This window comes from Cygnus olor, chromosome 1, assembly GCF_009769625.2.
Source record: "Cygnus olor isolate bCygOlo1 chromosome 1, bCygOlo1.pri.v2, whole genome shotgun sequence".
Lineage (NCBI taxonomy): Eukaryota > Metazoa > Chordata > Aves > Anseriformes > Anatidae > Cygnus > Cygnus olor.
Genome location: NC_049169.1, coordinates 90,078,648 through 90,106,531, shown reverse-complemented (window position 1 = coordinate 90,106,531; position 27,884 = coordinate 90,078,648). Strand labels below are relative to the sequence as shown.

At 36.6% G+C, this 27,884-nt stretch overlaps 1 protein-coding gene across 5 annotated transcripts in view; it reads left to right on the top strand.

Annotated features, from left to right (window-relative positions):
- NECTIN3 (nectin cell adhesion molecule 3) overlaps nt 1-27,884 on the top strand; it is a 68,943-nt gene that overhangs the window by 21,580 nt on the left and 19,479 nt on the right. For 2 of the 5 annotated variants that reach the window (XM_040568912.1, XM_040568931.1), the window contains exons 2-5: nt 4,658-4,996; nt 11,960-12,256; nt 14,227-14,344; nt 17,107-17,258. In XM_040568912.1, the coding sequence (XP_040424846.1) occupies nt 4,658-4,996; nt 11,960-12,256; nt 14,227-14,344; nt 17,107-17,258 (906 nt within the window). Of the gene's footprint in view, nt 1-4,378; nt 4,396-4,657; nt 4,997-11,959; nt 12,257-14,226; nt 14,345-17,106; nt 17,259-26,087; nt 26,985-27,884 lie in introns of those variants that run through there. The other 3 variants (XM_040568940.1, XM_040568922.1, XM_040568904.1) reach the window with 3 other exon arrangements.

Below are 27,884 nucleotides of genomic sequence, written 5' to 3'. Positions count from 1 at the left end.
ATCTATGGTTTTTAATTTTCTTTATCCACTACTACTTGTCTTTCAGTACTAAGCATTAAATGTGTGCCCACAGTATCATAAATGGATTATAACTGCTTTATGGAACAAAGTAGGAAATGAAGAAAAGTGTTTGATGTATGGACTTGCAGTTAAGTCATCCACAGTCACTGCCTTTGGTAAAGTTCTGCATGATATAACTTAATGTTTCCAAACATCAGTGCCTTCTAAAAGCTATTGTAAGAATTTAAATCTTGGCAATTAAATGAATAGAAGTGTACCATTGTTTGAGGAAACTATCAGTGGTTGAAGTACAGAATTGCCTGTATGTAACATCCTCCTCCCCATGAAGTAACTCAAGTCTTGCTTTCCTGTGTGAGTTATTTAGTTTGGAGCAACACATTTCACACAGTCATAGCTTGTATGTCTTGCTCTGCTCTGACCTAGCACTTGAAGCCTAACAAGATTATTAAATACTTTTTCTTGTAACAGTTTTCTAGTAAGAGAGGTTCAAGACATTCAGTGCAACTATATGGTTAGTTCATGCAGTAGTAGTTACTAGATATGTTCCTAAAATCATGCAAAATTGAGTCTTAGGTTGCTGGTTTGTAATGATTGAAACCTTGTGTTATAAGGGAAGAAAGCCTGTTGGCCTACTTAGTATTCTCAGTTGTGAAAACATGGAGTGTGGCGAAAATGATTTTGTGTTGATATTTGATTGTAAGATGAGTGGTTGCAGTTGAAGTGAGAATGAGCATTTGCAGTGATAGTAGAATACTGTGCTGTTTGCTAATATACATGGAAATAAGCAGAAAAGACTCGGTATTAGATGACCCTTGAGCCTTGTGTTAAGGAGAATCTGGAAAAAGAAAATCTCAGGTGTCTTGTGAAATCTCTCAGTGGAAACACGGAAGATGACCAGACAGGTGTGAGCAAGCTGTTCAAAATTGCTCTTGCTTTCATTGACTAAATGACTTTCAAATGACTTTCAGAGGTCCCATCAAGCCTAAATTATTCTTTATAGAATAACAATGCTCAGCAACAACTAAAAGAACTATCAACTTTATTTTTATCCTTATCCTAAATCCAAAATATAGCGCCATATCAGCAACTCTGAAGAACATTATCCCAGCCCAAACCAGGACAACTTGTCTTCCATGATTGCCTGGTACTGGTATTTTGATCTTTTAAAGTTCTGTCTAGTATATTCTCTGTTTGTGTGCTTGTTTTGGGTTGCTTTGGGAGATGAATTATGGCTTAAGCCTCATGCTGATGCTGAAAAATTGGTAATGAATACAAAGAATGAGTGAGTAGCCTTTCAATAAGGCTAATAGCCCCTGTATAATGGAAGCTATATCTGCAGCAAGTGGTTTACATTTTTGGAAGAGCTACTAGTGTGAGAAAGCTGTTGTGTAGACTGACTGAATCCTGAAATTTTCTGGTTGCTACTCAAAGGTTGTTTCGAAGGATACTTAAGGATAGTAGTGCTTCTGAAGTGATATTGGTCATGTAGTTGACAGACTTCTATATGCTGTTTGACAAAACAAAGCTTCACAAATTCCCCAAATTTTATAGCTGTGTAGATAGAACAACCATTTCTGGGTTTGAGATTGAAAGGTGAGGTGCACAGGAAACTCCGGAGTGATGAGGAGAAAATACTGAACTGATCAGCGTCAGGAAAGAATAGTTGATATTTACAGGAGTTTGTAGCTTTTGTTTTTAATGTGCCTGGATAAGAATCTGCATACTTACATGTAAGGTGTACAAGCACTTGGAACTGCAGTTTTTCTAATTTTGTGAGACATTATAGAAAAGTAGGGCAGGTGTTTGCTCCTACTCTTGCTGTAAGTTAGCGGTTGCAGTTGACAAGTGATTTCTTAAACATTACTGCTTCTACTTGTTCTAGGTACTGGCAGCTTCTTCAGGAGCTCTTTTCCCAGTGTTTTTGTTTTCCTAAATACTAAAAGAGTGCAGCTACTAGGTTTACTTGACTTTTCACAAGCCTTGCTATATGCTTGAGGGAGGCTCCTCAGAGCCTGTATTAAACACAGCCAATACCATCCACTTACTTCACCATCCCCGAAATTACTATGGATAATTCTGCTAATCCTTTGCTAACAGTAGATTAATTTCCTTTATGCATCTCCTGCCCCTGTATTTACTTTTATGCAAACAATGTGTAACTGCAAGTTAAATGACACACAGGTGAGTTGATCTTGTCTCCTGATACATTCAAATTCCAAAGAAAAGATAAATTTGTAAAACTTGGTTTAATGTTCTGTTGGCTCTGTTTCCTGTGATGGAAAAGGTATATGAAGAACAAAATGTAGCTGATGAATGTTATATAGCTGCAGCAGGTGTATTTGAGGCCTGTTCACTCCAGCCTATAAATCTTTAAAAGTAGCAACAACAAAGTTGGACTGATGAAAATATCCATGCAGTCCACGTAAGAAATAACACAATGGTCTCACGGCACAAATGAGCTGTTAAACGTATTCCATAGTGAAAAAGATTTGATTTTCACAACTGAAGAAAACAGGAATAATTGTTAGTTGAGTATTGAAATTTTTTAATGTGCTTTGGTTATCTTCATGTAGCTGATGCCTGTAACTATTTGAATTGGACTTTTCAAAAAGAAAAACCCTAATTTAAAAGGAAACAAATTACTTGCTGTGCTACTAAGTAGAATGACTTTCCTATTCAGTTTGTTGCCTTCCCAGAAGTCAAAGCTGCTGTTGTGTAAGATTGTAAGGCTTTTCTGTACTTAGTAGTAGTTGGTTGCAGTTCATACAGCTGATCATTCTATCAATGTTTGGTACAGATGAAGACTTTGTATAGGCCTAACATTCTCAATTGGTGATTTCTGAACAAAAATCATTCTGTTGCGTCTATAACATCATAGAATGTGTACATTATGAACATTGTGAAACACAGTACATTGTATAATTGAAAATGTGTCACAGAAATAAAACTTGTGAACCTTATTTATATGTGAAGTAGAAAGCAATAGTTAGCTTTTCTAAGGAACACTCCACCTCATGCTTAAATGTAGCAATGGCAAGTGGAGACTAAATTTGGGCAGAACTTTGCCTGTTTCAATCAAGTGTTTAGATAGCTGCCTTATTTTGAGTGTCTGTCTCAATACATATTAGTTGCAGAAGTGTGAAGAGGCTAGCAAGTGTTCTTTGACTACACCTATTTTTGTTTTCTGGCCTTTTTCCCCTTACCAGCCCCTACTGGCCTATCAGGCGTCTTGGTATGAAGTTCTCCTTAGTTGGATTTATTTGTGCTATTTCATGTTTTCATACTACTGGCATTAGTCAGGAGTTCTGTACAGACTAAATCTTTATCTGGATCTTTAAATTACTCGTTTAAGTGACTTCAGTGACTTAGTTATGGTTTGAGCACTGAAAAATCGATTGATGGGAAATGTAAAGCTTTCAACAAGGGACTCATGTAAAGGTGTATTGAGAATTTTTCCTGAAAACATTTTTTCTTTCTCCGGAGACTTTCTGACCAAAAATATGGTTCATGTCTCCAGTTGAATGACCTCTTCATGTATGTGAAAGCTGTGCTACTAAAATTTGGACCTAAGTCCTGTTCCCAGGTGAATTTTATGAGTAACAGCTCAAGTACCAATTGGACAACTGAAGAAAAAATCAGAGCAGTTGAAATAGTACCTTGAAAACTTAAGCACAGTAAAAATAAATGCAGCGTGGATTAAGACCTTGATTTTTAAGACCTTTAAGACCTTTTTAAGACTTTTTTTATTGTTAGCTTAATTGGAGAATGAATGATTGAAGTTATTGGAACATCTGTTTCACTGAAGAAGCTGTGAACTTGTGGTTTAATGAACAGGTACAAACTTCTTGGTCTAGTAGACTTCCTGTCTTGGAAGGGGGTAGTGCAAAATGCTGACCTCAGAATAAGACTTCTACTGTGGAAAATATTTTAGGTCTTGAATAGAAGTAAATTGGATCTTAAGTGAAGAGTAAACATCCCTACTCTTCTGTTTTTACTGTGTTAATACAGAGGAAAGATACAGTATGAAGAGACAGCACTATAGCAGGAAGCTTATCTGATGGTATGTCTTCACTGGAAACTAGGGGGTACTGAAGCTAAATCTGAGTTCTTAAGTTGATGGTCAGTGTTGGAGATGGAGTAGTTTGAGGCAGGTTTTGCTGTGACCTGTACACACTTTAAAAAAAAAAAAATTAATTTATGACTGGTAGAAGGCTTAACTCATATATTTCTCATTAAATGGTCTCTATTAGGAGTCTTTTGAAGTTTAGAAATAACCAGTTCTTTATTTTTTTACCTGTTGCTCTGGATCTAGGTATCATCTGATACCTAGTTCACTTGCCAAAAAGATGGATGCACCAGTTATATGATCATCAGGTTGTCATTATAGAATGTTGCATATTGATCCTAGTGTTCTTTGAAGAATGATAGATCTACATCTAGTTTGGTTGCTACTTGAAGCATCTCTTTTGTAAGAGCAATATGTGTTTGTACATTGCTGTGAATCAGCTAGAATATGGTTCCTCAGAAGAAGTAGGACTTCTTTGTAAAAGGCAATCTAACTGATGAAGAAGGCTTAATGTGAAGACTTGGAGGCATAACCTTCTTGTGTACAAACTAATGATTGCTTTGTTTTTAGGTACCTTAGCTGGACCAGTTGTTGATCCACATGTGACAGCAGTTTGGGGGAAGAAGGTTGCACTGAAATGCATAATTGATGTAAATGAAACAATAACACAAGTTTCCTGGGAGAAGATGCACGGTAAAATTTCAGAGACCATTGCTGTTCATCACCCTGAATATGGAATTTCTATTCAAGGAAAATACCAAGGAAGAGTGTCATTTAAAAACTACTCGCTCACCGATGCAACAATCATCCTGAAAAATGTAAGCTTTTCTGATGCAGGAGAATATATTTGCAAGGCAGTTACATTCCCACTTGGAAATGCACAGTCGTCAATAACTGTAACAGTACTAGGTAAGTAACATTCATGAAAGGAAATGGAATTAATAGCACTAACTTATTAGCAAAACTCTGCAGACTTCGATGTTGCATTTTACTCTTTAACCCCCTGGCAACGCAAAAATATACTTGCTACTCTTTCAGAACAGGTATCCTGATATTAACAGCTTCATTGATAAGTCGTCTTTAGAGCCTTGATTTTTTTAGAACTTACACTTTGATTTGATTGTCCTGATCCTTCTTAGAAATCCTTTTTAGACATCTTGGACAGGTCTTCAGAATTTTAACCTGGCAGTGCTGATACTAGGGACTTGCATGTGTGCTGTGAAGCTGTTGAAGGCAGTGTTAGCCACCACTTGGCCTACATTCCCTTGCAAGTTTGCTGATAATATGGGAAGCTAATGTAGTTGCTTGGGGTTGGCAATGTTACCTATGCAGTATAAAAGCAGAGCTGTCTAGACTACTGTTGGGAACTGTGGGAAGAGAGGGATTTTTAAATCCTTGCCTAGTTATGGGTAGCTATAATGTGAAGCGTAAATAAAATTCCTTATTTAATTTAATTAAACTACTTTTTGTCCCTCTTGATGGTTTTGTATTGGAATGCTGTCAGAAGGACTAGTACTGAATTCTAGGCTGACTTGGGTAGTTTTACGGTATGAAATAAAATGATCACTATCATAAAACTTTAAAACCTAATTACTTAACTGTTCTTTCTAATATTTGATTTTAAAATAAGTTGTTTCTGCATCTGCTGCAAGTAGTTAAGTGCTATTTTGTTCAGCAGAGCTGCCCTTCTATTTTTGTAAGTAAATGTGTGTGTTAGGATATTCTTGGTCTCTGATCTCTTCCACAGTAGTAGAATTCCATACAACATAAGTCAGATGGCTTTAGTGTGGTATGTGAACTGTATTTTTCACCACAAGGTGGGGCAAAACAAATGCATCAAAGCAAGTGACTTGATCCAATTTGAAACAAGTAACTTCAAAGAAGTTCTGTGTGATACAAAGCACGTGGCCTTGTGGTTCTCTCTTCCACCCCTATACCGTCTGTATTACAAGCAGTAATGACCATGGCTACTTAAAAAAAATCTCTGGGCTTCAGGGTTCAATTTCATTGGTATACAGTGGGAGGTTCTTACTGGTATCCCTCATCTCTTCTGGTCAGTCCTTATTTCTGGGATATTTTCAGACCTTCCTAATAGTTGGCCGTTTTGTCCTTCAAATCTTAGGTTCCTGAAAAATGTAAGGAGACCCTGGAACTTGGAAAGCAAATGTATGTCCTGTGTTCATTGTTTAGCATTTGAAAAGATAGCACTGCAATGTGTTTGAGCTATCTATTACCAAAAATTAGTTCGAATAGATCAAGTAAGATGTCAGGTATACAGTCATCTTGTTAATAGCTTTTTTCATGGTTGATGTAGATGGTTGCTGATAGCTGTAAGCCTGTCAGTGACATGGTACCTACCTCTGAATTTTAAAACTTGTCCAATTCTTTGCAAGGATGCATCTCGTATTAAAAATAGTGACAAATATGCATGTTTGAGAGTAGTTCATCTACCACAAAAGACTAGGCACAGCTCTAAGTGGATAGGAGTGGAGGGGGAGAGGGGAAGAGAGAGTGCTGGTGTCTCCTGTCACAAGACAGTCTTTCTAGGCATCTTTCTAGGTATTTTTCTTCAAATTGTTGTTCTTAAAACAACTTGCCTTTCCATCCTGGTTAGCAGGTGCTTGGCTTGCATGCAGAGCTGGATAACTGTTGGGCTTGCTCTGTCTCAGTGTTCTTCTGTCCTTCTGGGAACTCTTTCCTGCACTGACATCTAGAGTTAAGTAGTAAAAGTAATAGGGGAGTAATACTATTCAGCCTGGCCTTCAGAATATGCATGTAACAGAGTAATTCTTGAGCTGTAGTAGCCTGAGCTCAGCAACCACAAGCTTAGTCTTAAGGCATGGAATAGCTCCAATCAAAACCCAAAAACCTGGTGTGACTTACTCAGCTTTATCTGGACTGTGGTTTTGCCTTATTCTAAAAACCTCTCCCATAAGTGAGGGAAGTTCATGTCCTGGGGCTGAAACTGATTATTTCCCATCCAATCAGTGTCTCCTTTTTCTACTCTTGGATCTTATTTAGCAAGGAAGCATTTGCCTTAATATGCGTAGTGGGTACATTTAACTCCATGGTGTAGTAGGTGCTTGTATGCTGTATAGCAGAGACACTGAAAACAAATGGAAGGAAAAAAACTACAGGATAAAGTGTTGTGTGTTTTACCACAGTATATCGATGGCACTTCAGGACCTATCTTACACTCTTTAAATTGAGAGTTACCACACGTGCTGACTTTTATTCCCAGTTAGCTTAGCTTAGTATTTTGTGCCTTCTTAAGAGGAAGTGCACTGTAAAAGCAGAGGCTATAATGATGAAGACATGCAAATGCTTTTTGGGTCAAACAGGTAAATTAATCTTGTCTAAGATCTTGGTTCTTCAAAGTTACTTTTTTTTGCCCTAGTTTAAAAAGTTATGTCGAACTGCCTGTTTCTTTACCAAGATACTGACTAAACGAGCAAAAATAGTCTTTGAAGAAAGAAGATATGGTATACAACAGGGTAGCTTGTAGGGGATAGCATACCTCTATGTTGTTGTTCCATTGAATGCTGTATATGACTATTTAAGTACTTGGTTTGGTTTTACTCCTACTGTCTTGCTAAGCGAGATTTCTAAGCCTGGGTAATGGTAAAGTAGATCTTGTTCTTCAAGAGGCTAGCACTTAACGATGCAAGACAGGATTTAAAACTTGTGAAGCAAATGAGCTGGTGAATTTAGGTCTGTTCCCCTGAACTGATCCCATACACACTATTGTGCAGATTTTTACAGTGAGAATTTAAAGGAAGATGCATGTTGGTACACAGAATGGATCCTCGTCAGACAGTTTTAACTGTGTTTTTTGAAACACAAGATACAGGTGTAAGGAAAAAAGTCGATAAAAAATTAGTAAACTAACTGATATAGAAAAATCAATGCCAAAGGGTTCATTAGGAGGCCAGATTCCTTATTATACAGAAGGATAAGATTACTAGTTTTGAGAGGGAGAGGTAATGAAGAGTAGAAATACTGTTTTTGGAAAAAGTTATAGAAGTACATGTCACCTGTGATGAAAAGGGACTGATAATTCCCAGTGTCACAGTGAATTTCATGTTAAAGGAAAATAATACTGTTGGCATTGTAATCTTGCCATTTCCATCCAGACCTCTGGCGCTCAGTGGTAGAAGAAAAAAATTTAAAACACAAGCTGCTGAAAAAGGCTCATGAAGTAGTTAAAGTTAGAAATACACTAAACGTTTTTGAAGCCTGGAAATTCAATGCAATGTGATTAGAGGCTATTCTTTTTCTAGATGCATCGTTTCCTTTCTGTAAGGTGTAAGAACTTGGGTAATGAGATCTCATAGTCCATAAGCATGTAAGGTGAGGCTGGAATAGTTTCAGTAAAATAGTAGTGAATCAGTATGTGCAAGTTAGTTCAGGGTTTCTAAACAGCTGCATGTCTAGCTTTCCTAGGTCAACTATTTCTACCTCTTATAACTCAAATGTAACTAAAACTTGAAACTGCTTCAGATTTGCATGACTGTTCTCCTAAGATACATGAACAAGATAGCCCATGTGCACTGACCTTTTGATACACTTAAGGAATAGAGATTACCTATTCTCCTGATTATTTAAGGAGACTGGGGGAAGCTGCCACTGTCCTTCCACTGCGGAACCAGACCTGTTCTGCTTTTGGGTATTTGTAGGACTGGTCGTTTTATTTCCACAGCAAGTATTGTCCCCACCCTCTTGTTTTCATTTGATCAGGATGTAATGTTTTAACTGATGGTTGAAGCAGCTTCTGTAATGTTATCCCAATCTATTCCACGTCATGTCCTCTTCGCTGTTAACACTGAGCAATGAAAGTAGTGCAATTCCCTTACTCATACAGCACACACTTAATGGTCCTGGGGTAAAAGTGGACTGCTGCTTGTGTATATAAAAGCTATGCTGGAGGAAAAAAAGCTTTCAGTGAAAGGCAGGATTGGGCGATGACAGCAAACAAACCGTTGTAATTAAGGATTCATTCACAAGATGTTTTCCTTAATCCATGAATAAAACAACCAGAAAAGTTATACAATTAGTATTTGGCTATCTGTTGCTGGTTTTTGCTTCAGTTGCTGGGGTGAAGTAATTGTTAAGGATATAAAAGTAAGTTAGGTGGCTATTCGGTTATCTTGTGGTTGGTTGTAGTCCAAGAGCCATGATTTATAGGAAAATATGACAGTAGAAGCCTAAACACTTATGAAGTATAAAACAGTAAAGCACCAAAACACTCCAGTCTAGAAATGTGTATTTTATGTAGTTGAATAATTTTTGAATAGTAGAAGTTGGTATCTTTCTGATGAGTATAAGACTAACGATCAACTGAAGCTGGGCCATCTCACAAATACCAGATGTTACTCAAGGGTGTTAAATAACTTTTTCCTTCAAATGATGATAAAAATGAGGAGAAACTAAGCTTTTAAAACAGGCATGTATCCTCATTTCTGGCACCTAATATTTGAAGACAACTTCGTGTAACAAGCATGGTAAGTGAAACAGCATACTGAGTAGTCTGTTTTGGATCTGGAGATCTCAATTATGCTTGTTAAGACTTGTAATTGAGCCTTGTATTCCTTCATAAATGGGTAGAGGGGAAAACTGTGGAGCTGTGTATCTGTATCTTTGAGGAAAGTTCAAAGAAATAGAATATTTGAAGGTTTTACTTCTAGCTCAAAATATGTCTGGAAGTCCTGATGTGAAAAGCTAATGCTAGCTGCTAAGCTTTTTTTGTAGTGATGGAAATCTTGGAGGTTGGGGGGAGGTTAGTGGGTGGTACCTCAAGAGTAAGTATCCTTACGCTTGTGAGACATAAGTGTAACTCTGGGTGTTTACTTCTGTGTTTTAGTAATGCTACTGATAAAGCCTCTACAAAAGCTATTGAAGAGGTTACTACTGGTGGTTTGGGGAGAGTGAGAGTAATGCTTATGTAAAATCAGGGAAATGAAATTGTTTGCCAAATAGTAAAACTTTAAAAATGTTGAGATATCTATGCTAGGTTTTGAAAGCTATTTCAGACAATGGAATGCTTCATATGTACATCAGTTTGAATATCCAAGCTTATTACAGAACACTTCAGTTGTTGGTAGTGTTGGAGTATGCAGTATCAAACTCTGAAAGACTCTCTGTGGTAGATGGTTCAAATTGAAAACAGTAAATGTAGTACTTGATGGAATAACCCTGCTGTTGGCTTATTTATGGTAGGGTCACTAACAAATCACAAAGGGGTAGGCATTCAGAAAAACAGTAGAAAGCAATTCATTCTAAATGTTTCCTCCCCAAGACAAATAACTTTCAATTTATGAGGTATATTCTTCAAGTACTAGATATATCCTAAGTGTAGGAGAGAACAGATTTTTTATAAGGTTTTCCATTCAGTAGTTGCCTTTCTTTTTAATGTAATTGAACAAATAAACCAACTTCAGTGACTGAAGAGTGGTATAGAGTGAGCAGAAGGCAGACAAACTGATTCTAAAACTGAACTCACTCAAGCTGAAATAGCATATTAGTTAGTTGTCTCTTGCAGGTATTGTTGCTTGGTGAAGTATATTGGCAGCTCTTGTGAACTCTGCTCTGTGTTTTAAAACATGCAGGCTAGCTTTTTTGTAAGAAGCAGAGGTCTAATTCACAGTATTTCTTAAAGGATATTGAAATATGCAAGGGGCAAGAGTTGCCAGTGGCCTGTAATTATTGAGGGCTGGTCCACTGAGGTAGATTGTGAAGCATTGTAGTACATACTGATGGCTTCACTTCAGAGGGCTCAGATTGTTTAATTGCATCACAAGACAAGGGTTTTGTAATAGGCTAGTATGCTACTGGGAAACCCATATGTGCCAGTATTGGATATTGAAACAGACCGTCCAAAACACCAAAATTTTAGTTTGCGTCAGAAACAGCAGATGGTCTGGCTGACTTAGGCAATCACTGGTGGATGAGTCTTATGGGGCTGGAAGAGACTGCTGGAACAGGAAGGAGTCCTTTTTTAAAGGCATTTTCAGAATGCAGTGGTCTGTGCATAAGGAACCTAACCTTGAGAACAAGCATGCTCTAAACTTGGGGGTAAGCAATAGGCTTACAAGGAAGTCAGGTTCTTTTAGTAGAGTTTCTTTCTTGAGTGTTGCCCAACATATTGGGGTCAAGTTTTTTATATCTGTAGCTAATGACAGTCTATATGTCAATTTTATGCCTCTATATATTTTATATAGATTTAAAGTTTGCATTAAACTTAAATGCATAAGTTTTTGTACAGGTATATTTTTGCACATTTGTGTATATAATTAACGTAATGATTGTGTATGTACATATATTAAAATGCATTTTTAAAGGTAATTCCTGACTGCATTTTTTTTTAGCTTGGAATCCATTTGTATTATTGCAATGACCAACTGAATGAAGCTTAAACTCTTAAGTCAGTTTTCTAACCCCAGACCAGTAACTTTCAAATGATACAAACTGACAGTATAGATAAATAGTTTAAGTATAAAACTTCAAAGTGCAGCAGAACCCAAGCGTTCTATAAATTAACAGCACATTTTCAATCTAATATGCTAATCTGTCAGACACTGGAAATGAAGCACTGTAGGTGGTGTTTTGAACCTAACTACTCTGGAATTTCCTGTCACCATATTAAACACAGTGAGTGAACAACCTTAAGCTTCAGTGGGTGGGCAAAGGTGAGTTTGTATCAGTGGGCCAAACTATTGTACAGCTTTCACCCTTGACAGCTGACGTTATTTGTTTCCAGGACACCTGATTAGCACGGGCTTTTCAAATGGTTTAGATGTCTGCTTAATTCTTGTATATACCGACACTTTTGGAAATGTTGTCGTTGCTTAAACTTACTTTTTATCCCTTCCCTAGTTGAACCTGTTGTGAGCTTAACAAAAGGACCAAACCCTCTAATAGATGGTGCAAATCAAACAACAGCAGCAATTTGTACAGCAGCCACTGGAAAACCTGCTGCAGAGATTGACTGGGAAGGAGGTCTTGGTGAAATGGAATCCAGCTCTACTTTGTTTCCAAATGAAACAGTGACAGTTGTAAGTCAGTATAATATTGTCCCTACACGATTTGCAAGAGGAAGACGTATAACTTGTATTGTGAAGCACCCAGCTTTGGAAAAGGAGATAAGATACTCTCATGTGTTGGATATACAGTGTAAGTATACTTTAGAGTAGTTGCTACTTGATTTATGTGTTATAACCACTTCTTTATCAGTGCATACCTTCCACAGGGAGATGAGCACTTACAGCTTCAGGAAAAAGAAAACTGTAAAGAAAATGACGTGACAATAGGTAGATCAGCAAGGAGTAGGAGTCTGGGGTCTCTGTTTTAATTTTAAATAAGTCTAGTCAGAAAACTAGAATACTATTGCTTCCACTATTTGTTTTGGATACTGACTCATGGGTGAACTTACTATTCATGTTTGTATTTAATATAACAAAGATTACAGACAAAATAACTAAGTTGATATGTAAACTATTTAGTGTCCTGTGATTTCAGTAGTATTAAAAAGAGTTCTAATGAGGATTTGTGGTTATGAAGACAAATGGAAAGTATGGCTCATGGGGATTAAGTTACTTTCAAATTAGATGTTAAGCTTTTTCCAGTCTAATTTGCATAAGGAAACATGAATATAATATAGTGTTAACAGTTGTTGCTCATATAATTCAAATCTGTACCAGGCTTGTTTAATGAATTTGCATCTTTAAAACACCTGAATATGAAGTAAGATGGCTTATAACTCTTCCTTTATAAAACATGTTAAGGCAAGTAAGCTTTAGGCTGATCAGTATTCTATTAAGCAATGAATGTGACCAAAATGAGTTACGTTCAGTTTCTTCGTTTGATAATCTTTTGTTTCAGCTTTGTGCTGCTTTAAAGTTCCTAAATCACATAAGCTTGTCAATTCGATTAGAAGAAATGGAATGCCTAGAAAAAACAAACCTGGCTATTTCAGTGTGGTGAAAACTTATTGTGGGTTTGTTACTCTTTCTGTTTAGTGAAGCTTAGTTCATTTAAGCATACTGCTTTGAACTGAGATGGCCTTTGGAGCTGTACTTCATTTCTCTCCTTTTGGAAGTTACGATGCTGGTTAGGACTTGAGACAACTTTCCTGCATGTGAATGTTAATACTTGGAAGATTAATACTTTTGAACTTCTAAAGGATCAACATTTGGTTATTGCCAAATATGTACAAACATCTTTTCTCTTCTCACAATTGAGAAATCAGTCATTTGGGTACTAAGCAGTGATTAGTACTCGTTTTTATTTTCAGTATTGAATTGAAGTTCTAGATTGAAGTGATGTTGAGGAAACAGAAATGCAAGTAAAGATGTCCGGTTCCCTCTGCTTCTAACAGTGAATGAGATTGAAGTTATATATTTGAAAATGGGTCAGGTTGATACTAAAATATATGAAGTGTAGTGCTAGGCCATGTTTCAGAACTTGTAACGCTACCATATACTAAGCAATACAGCAGCAAGTGAGCAGAGCAGATACTTTTTTCCTCTAGTCTTGATTTTTCCCTTCTACTCACAGCTTTTGGGAATATTCCTGCGCTTTGCCTGTAGGAGCTTATACCAACTATACGTAGTCTTAGTGGTGGTTCTTCATGTGGTTTTCTGAATATTTCAGCTAGGTGTCTCTGGCGTATCTGAAGTGACCTTCTTGCTCTTCAGAGCCATAACGATATCCTGCCACATTACAATGCCAGTGGATGACTGCTAACCTTTTCAATTGGCATCTGTGACCTTTTTTATTTCTTAATTACTTTACTTTGCTTCTCAAAACACTGTTCTGATCTCTTACCTATATCTTGTTAGTGAGAAGTAGCTCTAAATTACCGAAGAACATTGAACTGATTCTTCTCTTCTGAAGATCTTTCATTGCACTCAAATGCTGTTTATGGAAAATGCAGTGGGACAGTTGCACCAGTTCTAACAACTCTACTGTTCCCCACTTTATCTACTGCTGCATATCATGCTATAGCTCGGAACTGTTTGTTTCCTCTGTTTTTTATTTAAAAATTAAGACCACTACCTTCTGTTCCACCAAAACGATTGTTATACAGAGCTTGTTTAAAGAAAATACTGTGGTTATAGATGGGTTATATCTTTTTTTGGCAGATGCCCCAGAAGTTTCAGTAACTGGCTATGATGGTAACTGGTTCATCGGAAGAGAGAATGTTCAGCTCAGGTGTAATGCTGATGCAAATCCATTACCTATGGAATTGATGTGGACCAGGTAAATATTTATAAAACAGGGCATGCCACATGATACTGGTGGTATAAACTCTTAGTTAAAAAAAAACTGAAGAAAATGATTGACTTGTATTGAGATGTAATTGTCTTACCAAGTCTCCATTAAAAATGGGGTACAAGAGGTTTACGTGTGAATATGGGTGGGTGGATATCCTGTAAGTTTACCAGCCTGGAAGAGTTTGTCATTAACTTGGAAGGATTTTATCTGAAGAGTGCTTTGGAATAAACTGTATGTTGCAGTATAATACACAAAGCATGATACATCTAGTAGGGATCCAATTACCTCATTAGTTCTGTTTTATTATTACTTGAAGATTATAGACACTTCTCAGTATCTGCGTTTTAAAATCTGTAAACTACAGTTGAGATGGCAACTCCTACTTACTGAATTATGGAACTTGTCATGTTTTTCAAGCAGTGTTCAACTTAATGTAAACTAGGCTTTGTCTCTAGAATGAATAAATAAAATTGCGTAGAGATTCTTAAATAACAGCTTCATTACATGAATGTAAGGATTGGATGGCTCTACTCAAACTTTCTGTGTAGCTTTTTGAAGTCACGTATGTATGTGGGGCAAGAGACAAGAGACGACAAAAAAGCAAACAAATAAAAATCTGTACTATGAAAAAAATGAAAGAAAGCCAGCTACTTGAAGTTGATTTGGTACCAGTGTTGGCACTAAAGGAATAACTTCCATGAGGACGGTATGAATTTGTAAGTCACAATATTACAGTGCTTTTGTTGGTAAAATCACAGGAATATTTACTGGTCTAAAGTTGTAATCCATTTCCCCGCTTTCCCAATCGTAGTTATAATAGCCTACAGAAGCAGTCATAACATGGTGGGAAAATGTGGTCTTGATAAGATGGCAGTCTGACAGGAAACCAAAACATTGCTATAACATTGCTATAACTGACTCTATCCTAGATGCAGGCATAGGAATCTTAAGTCAGTATTGCAGCTAACACTAGTTGTAATGGTATGGTTACACCTAAAATAGGTAGACTAAAATGTATGCTTTACCTATATGCTATAGTAGTCTGCCATCCCGTTGCTTAATTTGGGACTTAGTGTGATGGAAATAATGACAAAGAAATTTGTGTTCAAAGAAGCATGCAAGGCTATCAAAAGCAATACGGCTTGTTTCTTCAGATGAACTATAGCCTCTCACTTCTTTTATTTGAACTTGGCGATGCATATAGGAAATAATCAATACAATTCTAATTTCAGTAAAAATACACTCAACGCTTAAACACTTGAAGCTTTGGAAGTCACTATTAAACTTCCTAAGGCTAATGTGAACCAAATGTTACAAGAGAAGCTTAACTTTCTGGAGTCAAGTGGGTGTACCTCTTTGCTTAAACAAAATCCACCCAAGCAGTTGTAATACTGATGAATGAGGAACTTTGGGGGGGAGGAGGGGAAATCCATGTGAAAGAAAGGAAGCTTGAATGTTTAAGGAAATGGAAACTAGATATATTGAAACTGTACTATCTTACTGACTTACTGACTTGCAAATGATAACAGTTCTTTTACTGTTCTAGTAGTTCTGGAAGCTTGGTCTGTTGGAAGTTAAGATGACTGTACTTGCTAGGATTGTAAAATGCTCATGGTAAACAAGATTTAAAAACGCTGTTTATATGGAAATTTAAACATTACAATATAACTTTCAAACAGACTGTTTAATAATCTTTGAAATACATAACTGATATTATGAAGTACAAGGTTAATCAAGCTTCAAGGTTAATCACAGCTTCATATGGCTGATGTTGTCCAGCAGTTCTGGGCAGTAACCAAGAAAGTTAAGGAAGGCTCTAAAGGCTGATGGAATATCTAGTGTAGTGTTGGAGTGGCTCTTGTGTTTTGATACAACTTAACATTTAGCAAATATCTGTTTCCATGGTATGGAGACCTGGTGATCACCTGTTTGAATATTGAATTAGTCCTTGTTAGCTTTTAACAGATCACTAGACGAAAGCAAAATAAAATGCAGTGGTGGTATAGGCATTAAACTATACAGGTGTTTCAGTAGGTAGTTGGCAGCTGTGTTAAAAAAAAGTTCCAGTCCCTCTGCCCTTTCCCCTTCTATTGTCATTACACAATTGTTACTGTTACCTTGTGCAGAATGTTTCAGGTAAGTAGTAGGTTTACAAAAGGTAGGGAAAAATTTTTTTCTAGCCAGTTGTTTTCCTAAATGCATTGCTAAGCATCAAATCCAGTTGCAGTGCTGTAATTTAGAAGGGAAAGTGATGGGGTGGGGGTGGGGGTAAGAAAAGACAGGTTGAGAGGAAAGAAACTGCTTGAACTCCTGCTGACAAATGCTAGTGAAATTATCCTGTAACTTCATCTTGCACTGCCAGAAATATTCTTTGTGACTGCTGAACTGTCTGGAAAATAGATAATCCTGACAGTAATTTAAGTTCACCTTGGTGAACTAATGGTCTTTACAGCTTGATTTAGATAAAAAAAAAAAAAATCTCAAAAAGAACTTGAAGGAACTTAATTCAAGTAGTGTTAATAGGTAGATGTTTTACTATTGCCAGCAGATTTGATGCTTAAAGGACTTGACACAGAACTTAAAATGCTAAATACTCAGACTGAGAACATCCAGTGAAGGCCTATTGAGAATATCAGTGTTCAGTGCAAGTTCACTTCAGCCTACTTCAAATAGCATTTAACCCAGTTAAATTAATAATTCAGTCTTGAAGATTTGCAGCTGAAGTATGGCCAACTGTTTCATTTTAGGTTGGATGGACAATGGCCTGAAGGACTGCTGTCTGTCAACAACACTCTGCAGTTCACCAGCCCATTGACTTACAACTACACTGGGACTTATATCTGTAAGGTGACTAATGCCCTTGGTCAGAGAAGTGATCAGAAGACTATCTACATATCAGGTAAGTCTTACATCTTGGCAACAACAGTATGTTAACTTTGACTTCTGTCAGTAGTTGAAATAGCAAACTGAAGAGCCAGTTGATGCATAGAGTGAGCCTTTCCATTATATGAAAGTGAAGTAGAAATACAGAGTTAAGACCTACAGAAAAACTTGGGAATAAACTGACTCTTCATAACGGCAGCATACAGCGCAAGTTATTGTGGTTGAGGTTGTCTCCATAGAGCTCTTGAGTGTTACCTACTTCTTGGTAGGTGAACTTTGTTTTTCCGATCTTAACCTGTTTTGGCAAGACATACTACAATAAACAGTACCTTGTCTATAATAATCAAAACAGCAATTATTAGTGGGAGAGGAATGACCAGCTTTAGCAAAGTCAGATTTCCTTCAAGGAAACTTAAGTTGTGTGCATTGCAGTCCCTTAACTGGTCGTTTGCTTTTCTCAGGATGCAGGTATCCAATAATCATAAAGCTAAGTATCTCATACAGAACATCTATTTGATGAGCTTTGTATAATGTGGCAAACTTGTGCATTTGTTTAGCACCTGTGCTGTTGGAAAACATCTGTGCACCTATATAATAATGTTTTACTATGATAGTTTTGTTGAGAAAGAAAACTGTAACTTAGCAAGGTATATGTGAATGGTCTTGTACAAATGTTTAAAGAAAACAACACTCCAAATTTCCGTGACAGACTGTCTAAATTAACTACTACCTAGCTAAATCATCAAGTGCTAATACACTATTACTTCTCAAGGAAATAAGACAAATTTCTGTTTCATTCTCTTGTGTGGTCTTGCAAGCTGTTCAGTAAGTTGATGTTACTTCTACAATATAAAATAGCATCAGAGTGCAAGTTGACGAGTTACATGATACATGAAAGCAATCATGTGATCTTACTCTGAAGACACTTAAAACTAAGTATGAAAACTCAGATGGATATGAGAATGAAAACTTAAGACTAAAACTGGAGATACGGAATGCTTGAAGCCATGTCAATCACAATTCTTATTTGGTAGATGCTTGCATGCATAGAAGAACGGACAGTTTCAGTTACTCATACTGACATAACCATGCTGAGAGCCATTGCAGAAAATTAGTATGTTCTAATTAAGTAGCTAATGAGCTAGTTTACTGGAAATTTCTAAATACTATGAGGCAGTAGAATTAGTTGTAAACAGAACTTAAGTTACATAAATTTTAACTCATGGGTGTGTAATGGTCTAAAAGCAATTAAAGACTCTTGTATTGTAAGAAGTACTGAGTCAGACAAAAACTAGAAAAACATCATTAAATATGGTGAAATATCCTTCTGGAGTGTAACATTCAAATATTTAATGTATTTTTGAAGTTTAGCTATGTCCTCAGCCCTGTTCTAACCTTAAAGAAGGGCGAACTTACTTCAAATCCATCATTCTTCAAGTTGTCAGTTTTATGAATATGATCTGCTGTCAGTCTTTTCATGATGTTTATGCATGAAAATGTAAGGCTATCATTCAAATTACATTTGCAGCCTTTGCTAACAGACTAAAATGGGCTAAGTCTGAATTGTCAGGGTTTCATAAAATGATCAAGTTTTTGAAAAAGTAGAAATGCATTACAGTTGAAAGCTTATGTTCTAGCTTATGGTAAGTACAATATAACTTAGACTAGTTTACAGCAAAGATAATTAAGCTGTGGTAATTTCTTTACTGATGTGGATTTATGGGTGCTCTTGATATGCATGCTTCTTTTCAGCTTTGTTCAATAACTTTATTTTCTTGGAGTAACTTTATTGCAAATACTTAGCTGTTCTTAGGGAGATCCAAAACTGAACAGTAGCTAGATAGTTCATAAAGGGCTATGGCTCTACACATTATAGGAATTGGTAATAACAGATAATCAATTGAAATCAACTTTGTTTTGAAAGCTTCATCATGTTAATCTTGTGTGTATATCATCATGAACATCTAAGGAAAATATGGGTGACTTTCAGACAAAGACAATCTGGCACCACACCAGTGCAACTAGTGCTCACACGAGTCATACACATTAGTTTAATACTGAGACAAGTATCTAGCACTTGGCAGTCTTCCCTAAGCTACGTAGAATAACAAACTGATTAAAAGCATTGTTAAATGCCAGTATATGGGAGGTGTGATTAAAATGAGTTGAGGTATTCACAAAGTATAGCACCTGTATTGTTTTCAGAAATGAATATTAATACCTTTTAACTGACTCTAAGACTAGCTGTTCAGTGTTGACTGTCTCATTAAATGAGATGCACTTAAAATGGTGTAGGACAGCTAAATGAATATGAAATAAATATCCATTGTTACGTAATTATCATTTTGGCTCCTATGGAAGGAACAGACTGATGCTAAGAGTATAAGAAAGTAAGGCAAATGGTAAGCAGTTTAAGTTTACTAACTTTATACTCAACTTAACTGATCAGGTATTGTCTAGTAATGGTGGACATGTACTCCTATGAGTGTTATCCGTGTCACTCAAACCACGTAAGACTGCAACAATCATTACATTAGCTTATTTTTGTATCTTAGCTGTCTCCCGCTGTATAAAACCTTATTAAAAATATTATGCAAAAATATTAAATGAAATTTGAAAACTAGCAGGCAAGCTATATGATCACACCATCTTTTAAATCTTAATTACAAACCTGTCTAAGAAAACTTATGAAGTTAGCGTTACTGAACAGTCATGGTGTTGGTAGCTGTAAAGCTATTTAAATGCTTTGGAAAATAAATAACTATTAATTTGAAATGTGTCAGGATTGGAATAAAACCTGAGCAAAAATATATTATAATGCTAATGCGTGTTGAGACCAAAAAGGTATTATAAAATACTGTTTTCCTTTTGACCTTTATCTTAACTATCTTAATACTCTAAGTCAAATGGGTAGCTATAACAGTAGTTAACAGGGATTAAATGGTTGACCAGGTTTTAGTTCAAGTTAGTAGTAAGTCTTTAGATGGATAGGGAAATAGTGAAATGTTACTTAAAGCTACAGGTGTTTTAATAACTGTTTAGAGGCACAGATATCTTAGTATATTGTTTTGGTGATGTAAACTTACTCTTTCTGAACAAGTACATGAAGTAATAATGCCTCTCGGGATTCAGAGGTGATCAAGTGTTGAAGTTCCCGATTTATTCCAAAAGTTAGTTTTCCAAAACTAGCTGTCAGCTGGATTTGCCAAGCAGACAAACCGTGTAATACAGATTTGCTCAGTGGTTTACACAAGGAATCAAATCTTACATTTTCCTGGCTCTCTGCTGCCTCACTTTTGCTGCTGTGGCCTCGTTTTTCTCCACCTGGGAAAGAGAGAAGTGACCTGTGAGACTTGCATTGATATAGGAGCATATTCGCTTCCTTAGTCTTTTCTGAAGGCAGAGAAGATGACAGTTTTTTTTGAAAGTAAAGCCAGACTTTGTTAGCCAGCAATCCTAGCAGTTGTAAGATGATCTGACTTGTAAATTCAGAGCTGCCTTCTTGTAAGATGGATATTGTAAGGATTAACATAACAGAGCTTGTTCATTGTTTTTGCTTTTTCTTCCTGTATAGACCTTCTTTCAGGGAGTGTTGTGAGTACAAATATTCTTGTATTCTGTAAAAATAAATATATTTCAAATAAAAGTGGGAAGAATTTACCAACTCATTTAGAGCTATGTGCTCACAACAGCAGGTAGATGACCAACACCACCAGAGCAGGTAGAGACAAAGGCAGTCACTGGTGCTGCTTGAAGATGTGGGACTGATCCCGCCTAATCCTACTAAAGTGGGATGAAGGCTAGTGAATTCGTTGCTCCTAATTTGTCAGGCAGAAATGAAATGCATTGTTAACTGGAAATCATGAGCTTTTTTGTTCTCTTACATAGAATATCTCGAACCTCTCTTCTAACTGAGCTTTTATGCTATCTGATATAACAGACTTCAGACTTGGAACATTGTTTCTGAATATCACAGATTCACAGAGATCATTGGGTACAACTCCTCTGCCAAAGGCCAGGTTGCACAGGTAGGCATCCAGACAGGTTTTAACCTCCAACCTGAAAGGGGTATTCAGGTAATGTTCATGATGGCAGGCTTTTCCTGTGTACCATAAAAAAGGCAAAATGTTCCATTTTCTGTGGAAACCCAAGGTTGAAACTGCCAAAGTATGTTCAACCTTGAAGAATGAATGATTGAGTCTGATTAAAGAAATGGTCACTTGTTTTGAGGCCAGTCTCACATCATCTTTGTATCTATCCTTTCCAAGTTGGGAAGGGGAAACAAACTGAAGATAATCCAAGGGAAATCTTGAATCCTTAATCTGATGTAGAGCTGTGTATACAGGACTAGGGAGAGGGTTACATTGTCATTACCCACTACCTGATCTCTGGAGTCACAATGGTTGGAGAAACAGTGCTAACTTTGAAAAACATTCTCAGACATTCAGAAAATAGAAATATTTCATAGGAAGGCTACTTCCCCTGCTCTAGTAAGGCTGTTGAATGGTAAGCTTTTCGACAGTTCAGAGAAGGGGCTTTTTCTATGATGCCCGGCTACACAGAGCTGTCAGGTACTCTAATGTTTAGGTACTTAACATGTAAGGGAAATTTAGCAATAACAGTGGGTGAAGGAACAGCTAAGGATAATTCTCGTCAAACATGCATGTAATACATGTACAGGCGCACAGTCTCACTTCTAGAATTAGAACTGCAGAGCAGTAGGTATGTGCAAGACAACTGACTTGCAATTTAGTTGAGACCAAGTCATCCTCTTGTGCAAGGCTAAGAAAGGGGTGTGCGAGTGGAAATGTGGGGTCTTGAATTGTGTAGGGTCTCTTTCTAACAAGGAGAGCTAGACTTTATTGCGCTATTTGAAACTATGCAGCCTATGACTGTTACTGTTAATACACAATTAGGCCAAATTACGTTCCACTTGAAAACATGTTTTCAGTGATGCCTAAGTGACAACTTTTAGCTGAAAGGTATGTCTGCCAGTATTGAATTTAATTTTACCTTATCCTTATTATACAGTTGGTCACTGTACTCCTGAAGGGCTTCAGATAGGACAACATATGAACTGGTTTGCAGTCGAAAGATACTGTGTTCTGTAGCTGATTTTTACAGTGGTATGCTTGTTGATACTGAGATAGGGCTTAACTGAAATTGTTGAAGATGGTTTTCTGTCTCTTTCTAAAGAAGGCCCATCCATTTACTTTCTCATATGTCTTTTGAGGCTTAACTTATACCGGCTTTGAACTTCTGGGGAAGAGAGGATAGGTCCTGAACATTTGAACAAGGAAATATTGCAGGGAGATTGAGAAGGGCAGATCTCAACGGGGATATGAGATGAACCATACAGTTGGATATTTCTACTAAACTTAATTGTGGATTTAATCTGCCTAGGGTAAGTTGCTTGTACTTCAAGAGCTGGGAAAACTGTATCAGGAACCTTCACTGAAGGGAGGAGTGAAATTATGTGACGGAAGTAGAGTAAAACTACTGTTGAAAGCTGGTACTGATTGTCATAGGAAATATCTGGGGGAAAGAAGTAATAGAGTAGAAACTAAGTATACTGTACCAGTATATGTTTTTGCAAAGCTACCAGAGCTTCACTTGATGTAAAGAACAAATCTCAAAATCTCACTTTCCATAGTAGAAAATGAACAAAGGCTTTGAAATGAAAAGACAAACAGCTTTGGTTTATGTGCCAAGGGAATGGGTGGATTTATTCTACCATAGCAGAAAAGCTTTTGTGTTCTTCTAGTTTAATCAGTTATGACTCCTATTTTATTTTAATGAGGATAGTAGCTATATAATCGTAGAAGAATATTTCTGTGCTGCTTCACTTATCCTTATTAGTACAGCATGCTTATCTCAGGGATATGAACAGGGCCCCACAGTAAGAGACAATCAGAAATCAAGACATGCTTAACCTAAAGATAACTTTTTTCAGAATTTCTGCTTTCAGCTGCCTGGCCTGCGTGTTTAATTTGGTATGTTGTTATGGTTTGCACAATAACAGAAGCTTACATCAGTGAAAGAGATAAGATAATATTAAACATTATGTCATAAGTTAAGAGGTTAAGGGGAAAAATGGGTAGGGAATGATGCTTTCAAACAAATTGCTATCTAAAACAATTAACTTCAAGTCAAAATGGTGCATTCTACATTCTGACTTCTTGTAGAAAACATTAAGAAAGCTAAGAAACAAATACTGGTGATGACCTGAAATGTTACTATAATGAAAACAGCTGATTGGCTGCTTTCAGAGGACATGGTCCGTTTCGGCTATTTTTTTAACACAGGGGAATTGTCTTTATTTGGAGATAGCATTTCAGACATGTTTTGCTTATGTTATGGAGTAGATGTAGGGAAAAGGAATAGCAAGGTTCATTGCATTTTCTATTTGGGAAACTTCCCTAGTGCAGGAAGTGAGGGGGGAGTCAGGGGGCGGGGGGGGGATTTAATTTTCCCTCAGAAAGCTCAGGTTGAAATAAGCAGGTAACTTCACCTGTTCTTTTGATTAGCTTTATAAACAAGGAGAGCTGGTTTTAATATTGTCATTCTCCAACAATAAAAGATTGACACAGATGACAGAGGTATTAATGATTATATACTTTAGGAATGCATATAAATAAATGCTGAATTTATTGTATATATGTAGTGAGTTGAAGATCAATATGCTAATTAGTGTTTGTAGATGATACAGTTGGCCAACCTGACAACTAGTAGATGAACTATATTTTAAAGGAAAGGCTTTCTTAAACTGATATTTATAATAAGTGTAATTGCTGCTGTTGTTTCACATGTGGCAATTGAACTTTGCAAGGTGATATTGCTACCTAATTGTGAATGTGTATTTTATGCTGAGAATGTGGAGGGTAAGACATAAAACCTTGGTACCAAAGAGAGGTAGATGAAGAAATACAAAGCCAGTTAAAAGCGCGTGCGTGTGTGTATATATATATATCTGTGTGTACATCTATATCCTGGAAATAAATGTCGGTGGTGCTGCCTGAAATTGTATGCTAAGCTAACAAATCTTGTATCTAAAGCAAGTACATTTTCAAGGAAGAGAGGCTTGAATAACTTCTTGACCTTTGGATTTATAGGACATGGGAACCCTGGTAAATTTGGATTTCTTAATCTCTACTTCTTTGTTTAAATTATGAAATGCACTTTAAATCCATTTTTACTAAAATCATAATCTGAATTCCTCTTGTTCATTTTGGTAGCGCATCTTCCTTGTTCAGTTTCCTGTCTTCTGTCAAATTAATTTCATTTATGTATACCTCCCTAACAAATCACCACTTCTTTTACATAATCAGGTAATAAAATTTTGTGCTTTGAAAACCTGTATAAAACTTCTGTCAAGCTTAAAATGTTAAATTCAAATGAGTTTTGCAGTCCGAAGTATGATTTGCAGTGATGACAAATGTGGCAATTCTGTCTAGTTTGAGAGAACTGTATGACCATCTCTGAATAGTAAGATTACAAATAATATCTATGGATTTTTTCAGCTTAAGATTTGTCACATAACTGGAAGCCTAACAAATCTCCAGTTTGACCTGTTTTATTCTGTGGTGGTAAATTCAGGGTGCCTCTCTACTCTCTAATATGATAGTAGTACTTCAATGAATCTTGCTTATAGGCATTTAAATAATAACACAACTTAGTGATCTACCTGGCTGTCTGTAATATTCTCTCTAAAAGATTCAAACTATAATAACATGTTTAAAGTATGCTGATTCACTGATTTAATAACTACCTTGCATTGGGCGAAGCAAAGATCTTTGTAGTCAGTGCAGCACTGAGGTAGAAACTTGTGTTGCATATCACACTGAAGTTGATTGGGATAATCTCAGGAAGCATCTGTCATCAGCCCATCACTTGCAACTTTGTCTTCAATACAGATGCACGCATCTTCTCCAGTAGATCTAAAGAACAAAGGAGAAAGCTGAGTAGTGAAGAAGCTCGGTATCTGGCAATCTCTTGCTTACTTGCATAATCTGACATGAAATCAATTGATATTCTGTTTTATGGAAGTAATATGGAATTTCCTTTGTGCATGAGGGATCAAATTGCCTTTAGGGGAATGCAAGATACCATTTTTACTCAAATGTTCCATTCTTAATTTTAAACCCTGAAAGCTCCTTGCTTAGTGATAGCGTTATTTTGAAACTGAAACTAATACATTGTATTTTTAATTATGCTTCATTCACTAAACCTAAGGTGAGGCTGAATAAGATGTATTAATGCAACATGGTTTTTGGAGAGAATAGCTTAAAATCAGTCGTTCATGTCCTGCTGACTGAGCACACAACACATAGTTTTTCATTCTTATAATACTCAGTGTCCTAAACAATTTCTGAAGGAGGAGTTTGTGGAGTAATTTACTCTATGGCATAATCAATCAATTTGATCCGGTATTCCAAATTGCTGTCTGGAAAGGTAGGAGTCTGCTTGGGTTTTATTTAATAGACAGCATTTCTCCATGATGGAGCTAAACATGAACTATGGATGGTGAACATACATAATCAGAAAAGTGGCATCTGCTTACTTTGAGGAGGGCCAGATGACTACTTATACATGACCTTTTTTGAAATTCATCAAGGAACTTTCCTATGCTGTTGCAACATAACTAAAAACAATATACTGAAGCTGGTCCAAAGCCTGTACAAAGTGTAATACATTTTCTGTAGTAATGTGAACTTGAGAATGAAAAACTATTCTTGTAGGACGTACCCATCAACTTTGCTTTCTTATAAACCCTTAACTGATTTAGCTTGCATTGACATTCTGTGCCTTTTCTGTGTCTTGTCTACCTCTTTGCTCTTTTCATTAGATCCTCCTACTACTACCACTCGACTGCCCACGGTTCCCTGGCATCCTTCGACTGATGGCATCACAGGTTTAGCAACAGAACCTAGAATAATAGATTTTCCAACATCATCCTTGCCAGCAATGCAGGAAGACACTTGGGGTACTGTCATCGGTAGTGCGGTGGGTGGGGCCCTCTTCCTCATACTTGTCAGTGTTCTGGTTGGAATTATCTGCTATAGGAGAAGACGGACGTTCCGTGGTGACTACTTTGCTAAGAACTACATTCCACCATCAGATATGCAGAAAGAGTCTCAAATAGATGTTCTTCAGTCAGATGATGTGGATTCTTACCCTGACAGTATAAAAAAGGAAATAAAGCATCCAATGAACAGCTTAATATCTAAAGATTATTTAGAAGACCCTGAAAAACCAGAGTGGAACAATCTAGACAATATTAACAGGTACCAGGAACGTTATGAAAGACCAATGGATTACTATGAAGGTGGAACATTGGGGATGAAATATATGGGTGGTGAATGTTATGATGACAATGAAGAAGACTTTGTTTCTCACATAGATGGCTCGGTAATATCCCGGAGGGAGTGGTATGTGTAGTAACCACTGAAAACTAAACTTGTATCTACAACTCATTTCATTGGCTGATCACTTTCAGATTGTTTATACTTAAACATGAGGAGGAATAAACTTTTTGAAACTGATTTTTTTTGAAGGTTTTTATATTGTGACTTGACATGCAAATATTCAATCTGGGGAAAATGTATTTGAGCTGCTTATTTTCCCAATGCTGTACTACTGTTTAAGATTGACTTTTAATGCAGAGTGCTTATATTGGTTTATGTCAGAGGTTAAAGAAAAAGCTAAATTAAACTTAACACTCAAAATTGTTTAAGAATAAAAAGTGATTGCCTTGGGTCTCTGATTCAAAAAAAAAAGTTCACATAAGATAGTGATCGGGTATTTTGGGACATGTACTTTTCAGATCTAGTAAATCAAATAGCCACATCTAGATACTATCTATGGTAAACTTAATGCTTCTATATAGCAAATCCTGTACCAGTTAAAATGAGTTACAGTGGAATCAAAGCTTTATTCTTAGTTTTTCTGCACAAAAATGAATACCTCTTAGCATTTTAATGAGCCTTCTTGTAACTGTGTTTAAGAAGTCATTGCACTGAAAGTAACTTATCTATGAGCAAGATTTTGAGGAGTAAGTATAAACCAGTAAAAGGCTTGTCTTTGAATAAGAAATTTATTTTTTTAGTCATTGATTTCTAAAAGCTTGTGTGTACATATACAGTATGGTATTTTGTTAGGCCTGTACTTGTCAGGATGTCAAGTCATTAGTGAACTTAAGACTCCTTCTTGCAAGTACAGAGTAAAATTTAAGACCGCTTTCTGAGGTGTTATAGGGATCGCAACATTGAATTTGAAAGCTGGAGAACTGGACATAACTAGTAAGAAAACTCCAATGAATTTCTAAGCTGAAGGCAAAAGCCAACTTAAACATTTTCCAGGATGCCATTAAACATGAAGTGTGCTAAAAAGTGTCAAAACACGTGCTTGAGTTTTTACGACTAGAAGTCAAAACAGACGTTCTACCCTACTTCTGCATAAGTTACATGGCTTGCTTTGAAGAGGGTAACTGGAACTTGAGATTATTAATAGGGAAGTGGATGTGTGCATTGCTGCTTCATGTACTGAAAACCTACTATGCAATGATGCAACTACGGAATTCAAGAAACAGCAGTTTAGGTAAACTGTGCAGTCTCTGTACAGCAGTGGATTTGTTTTGCCTGCA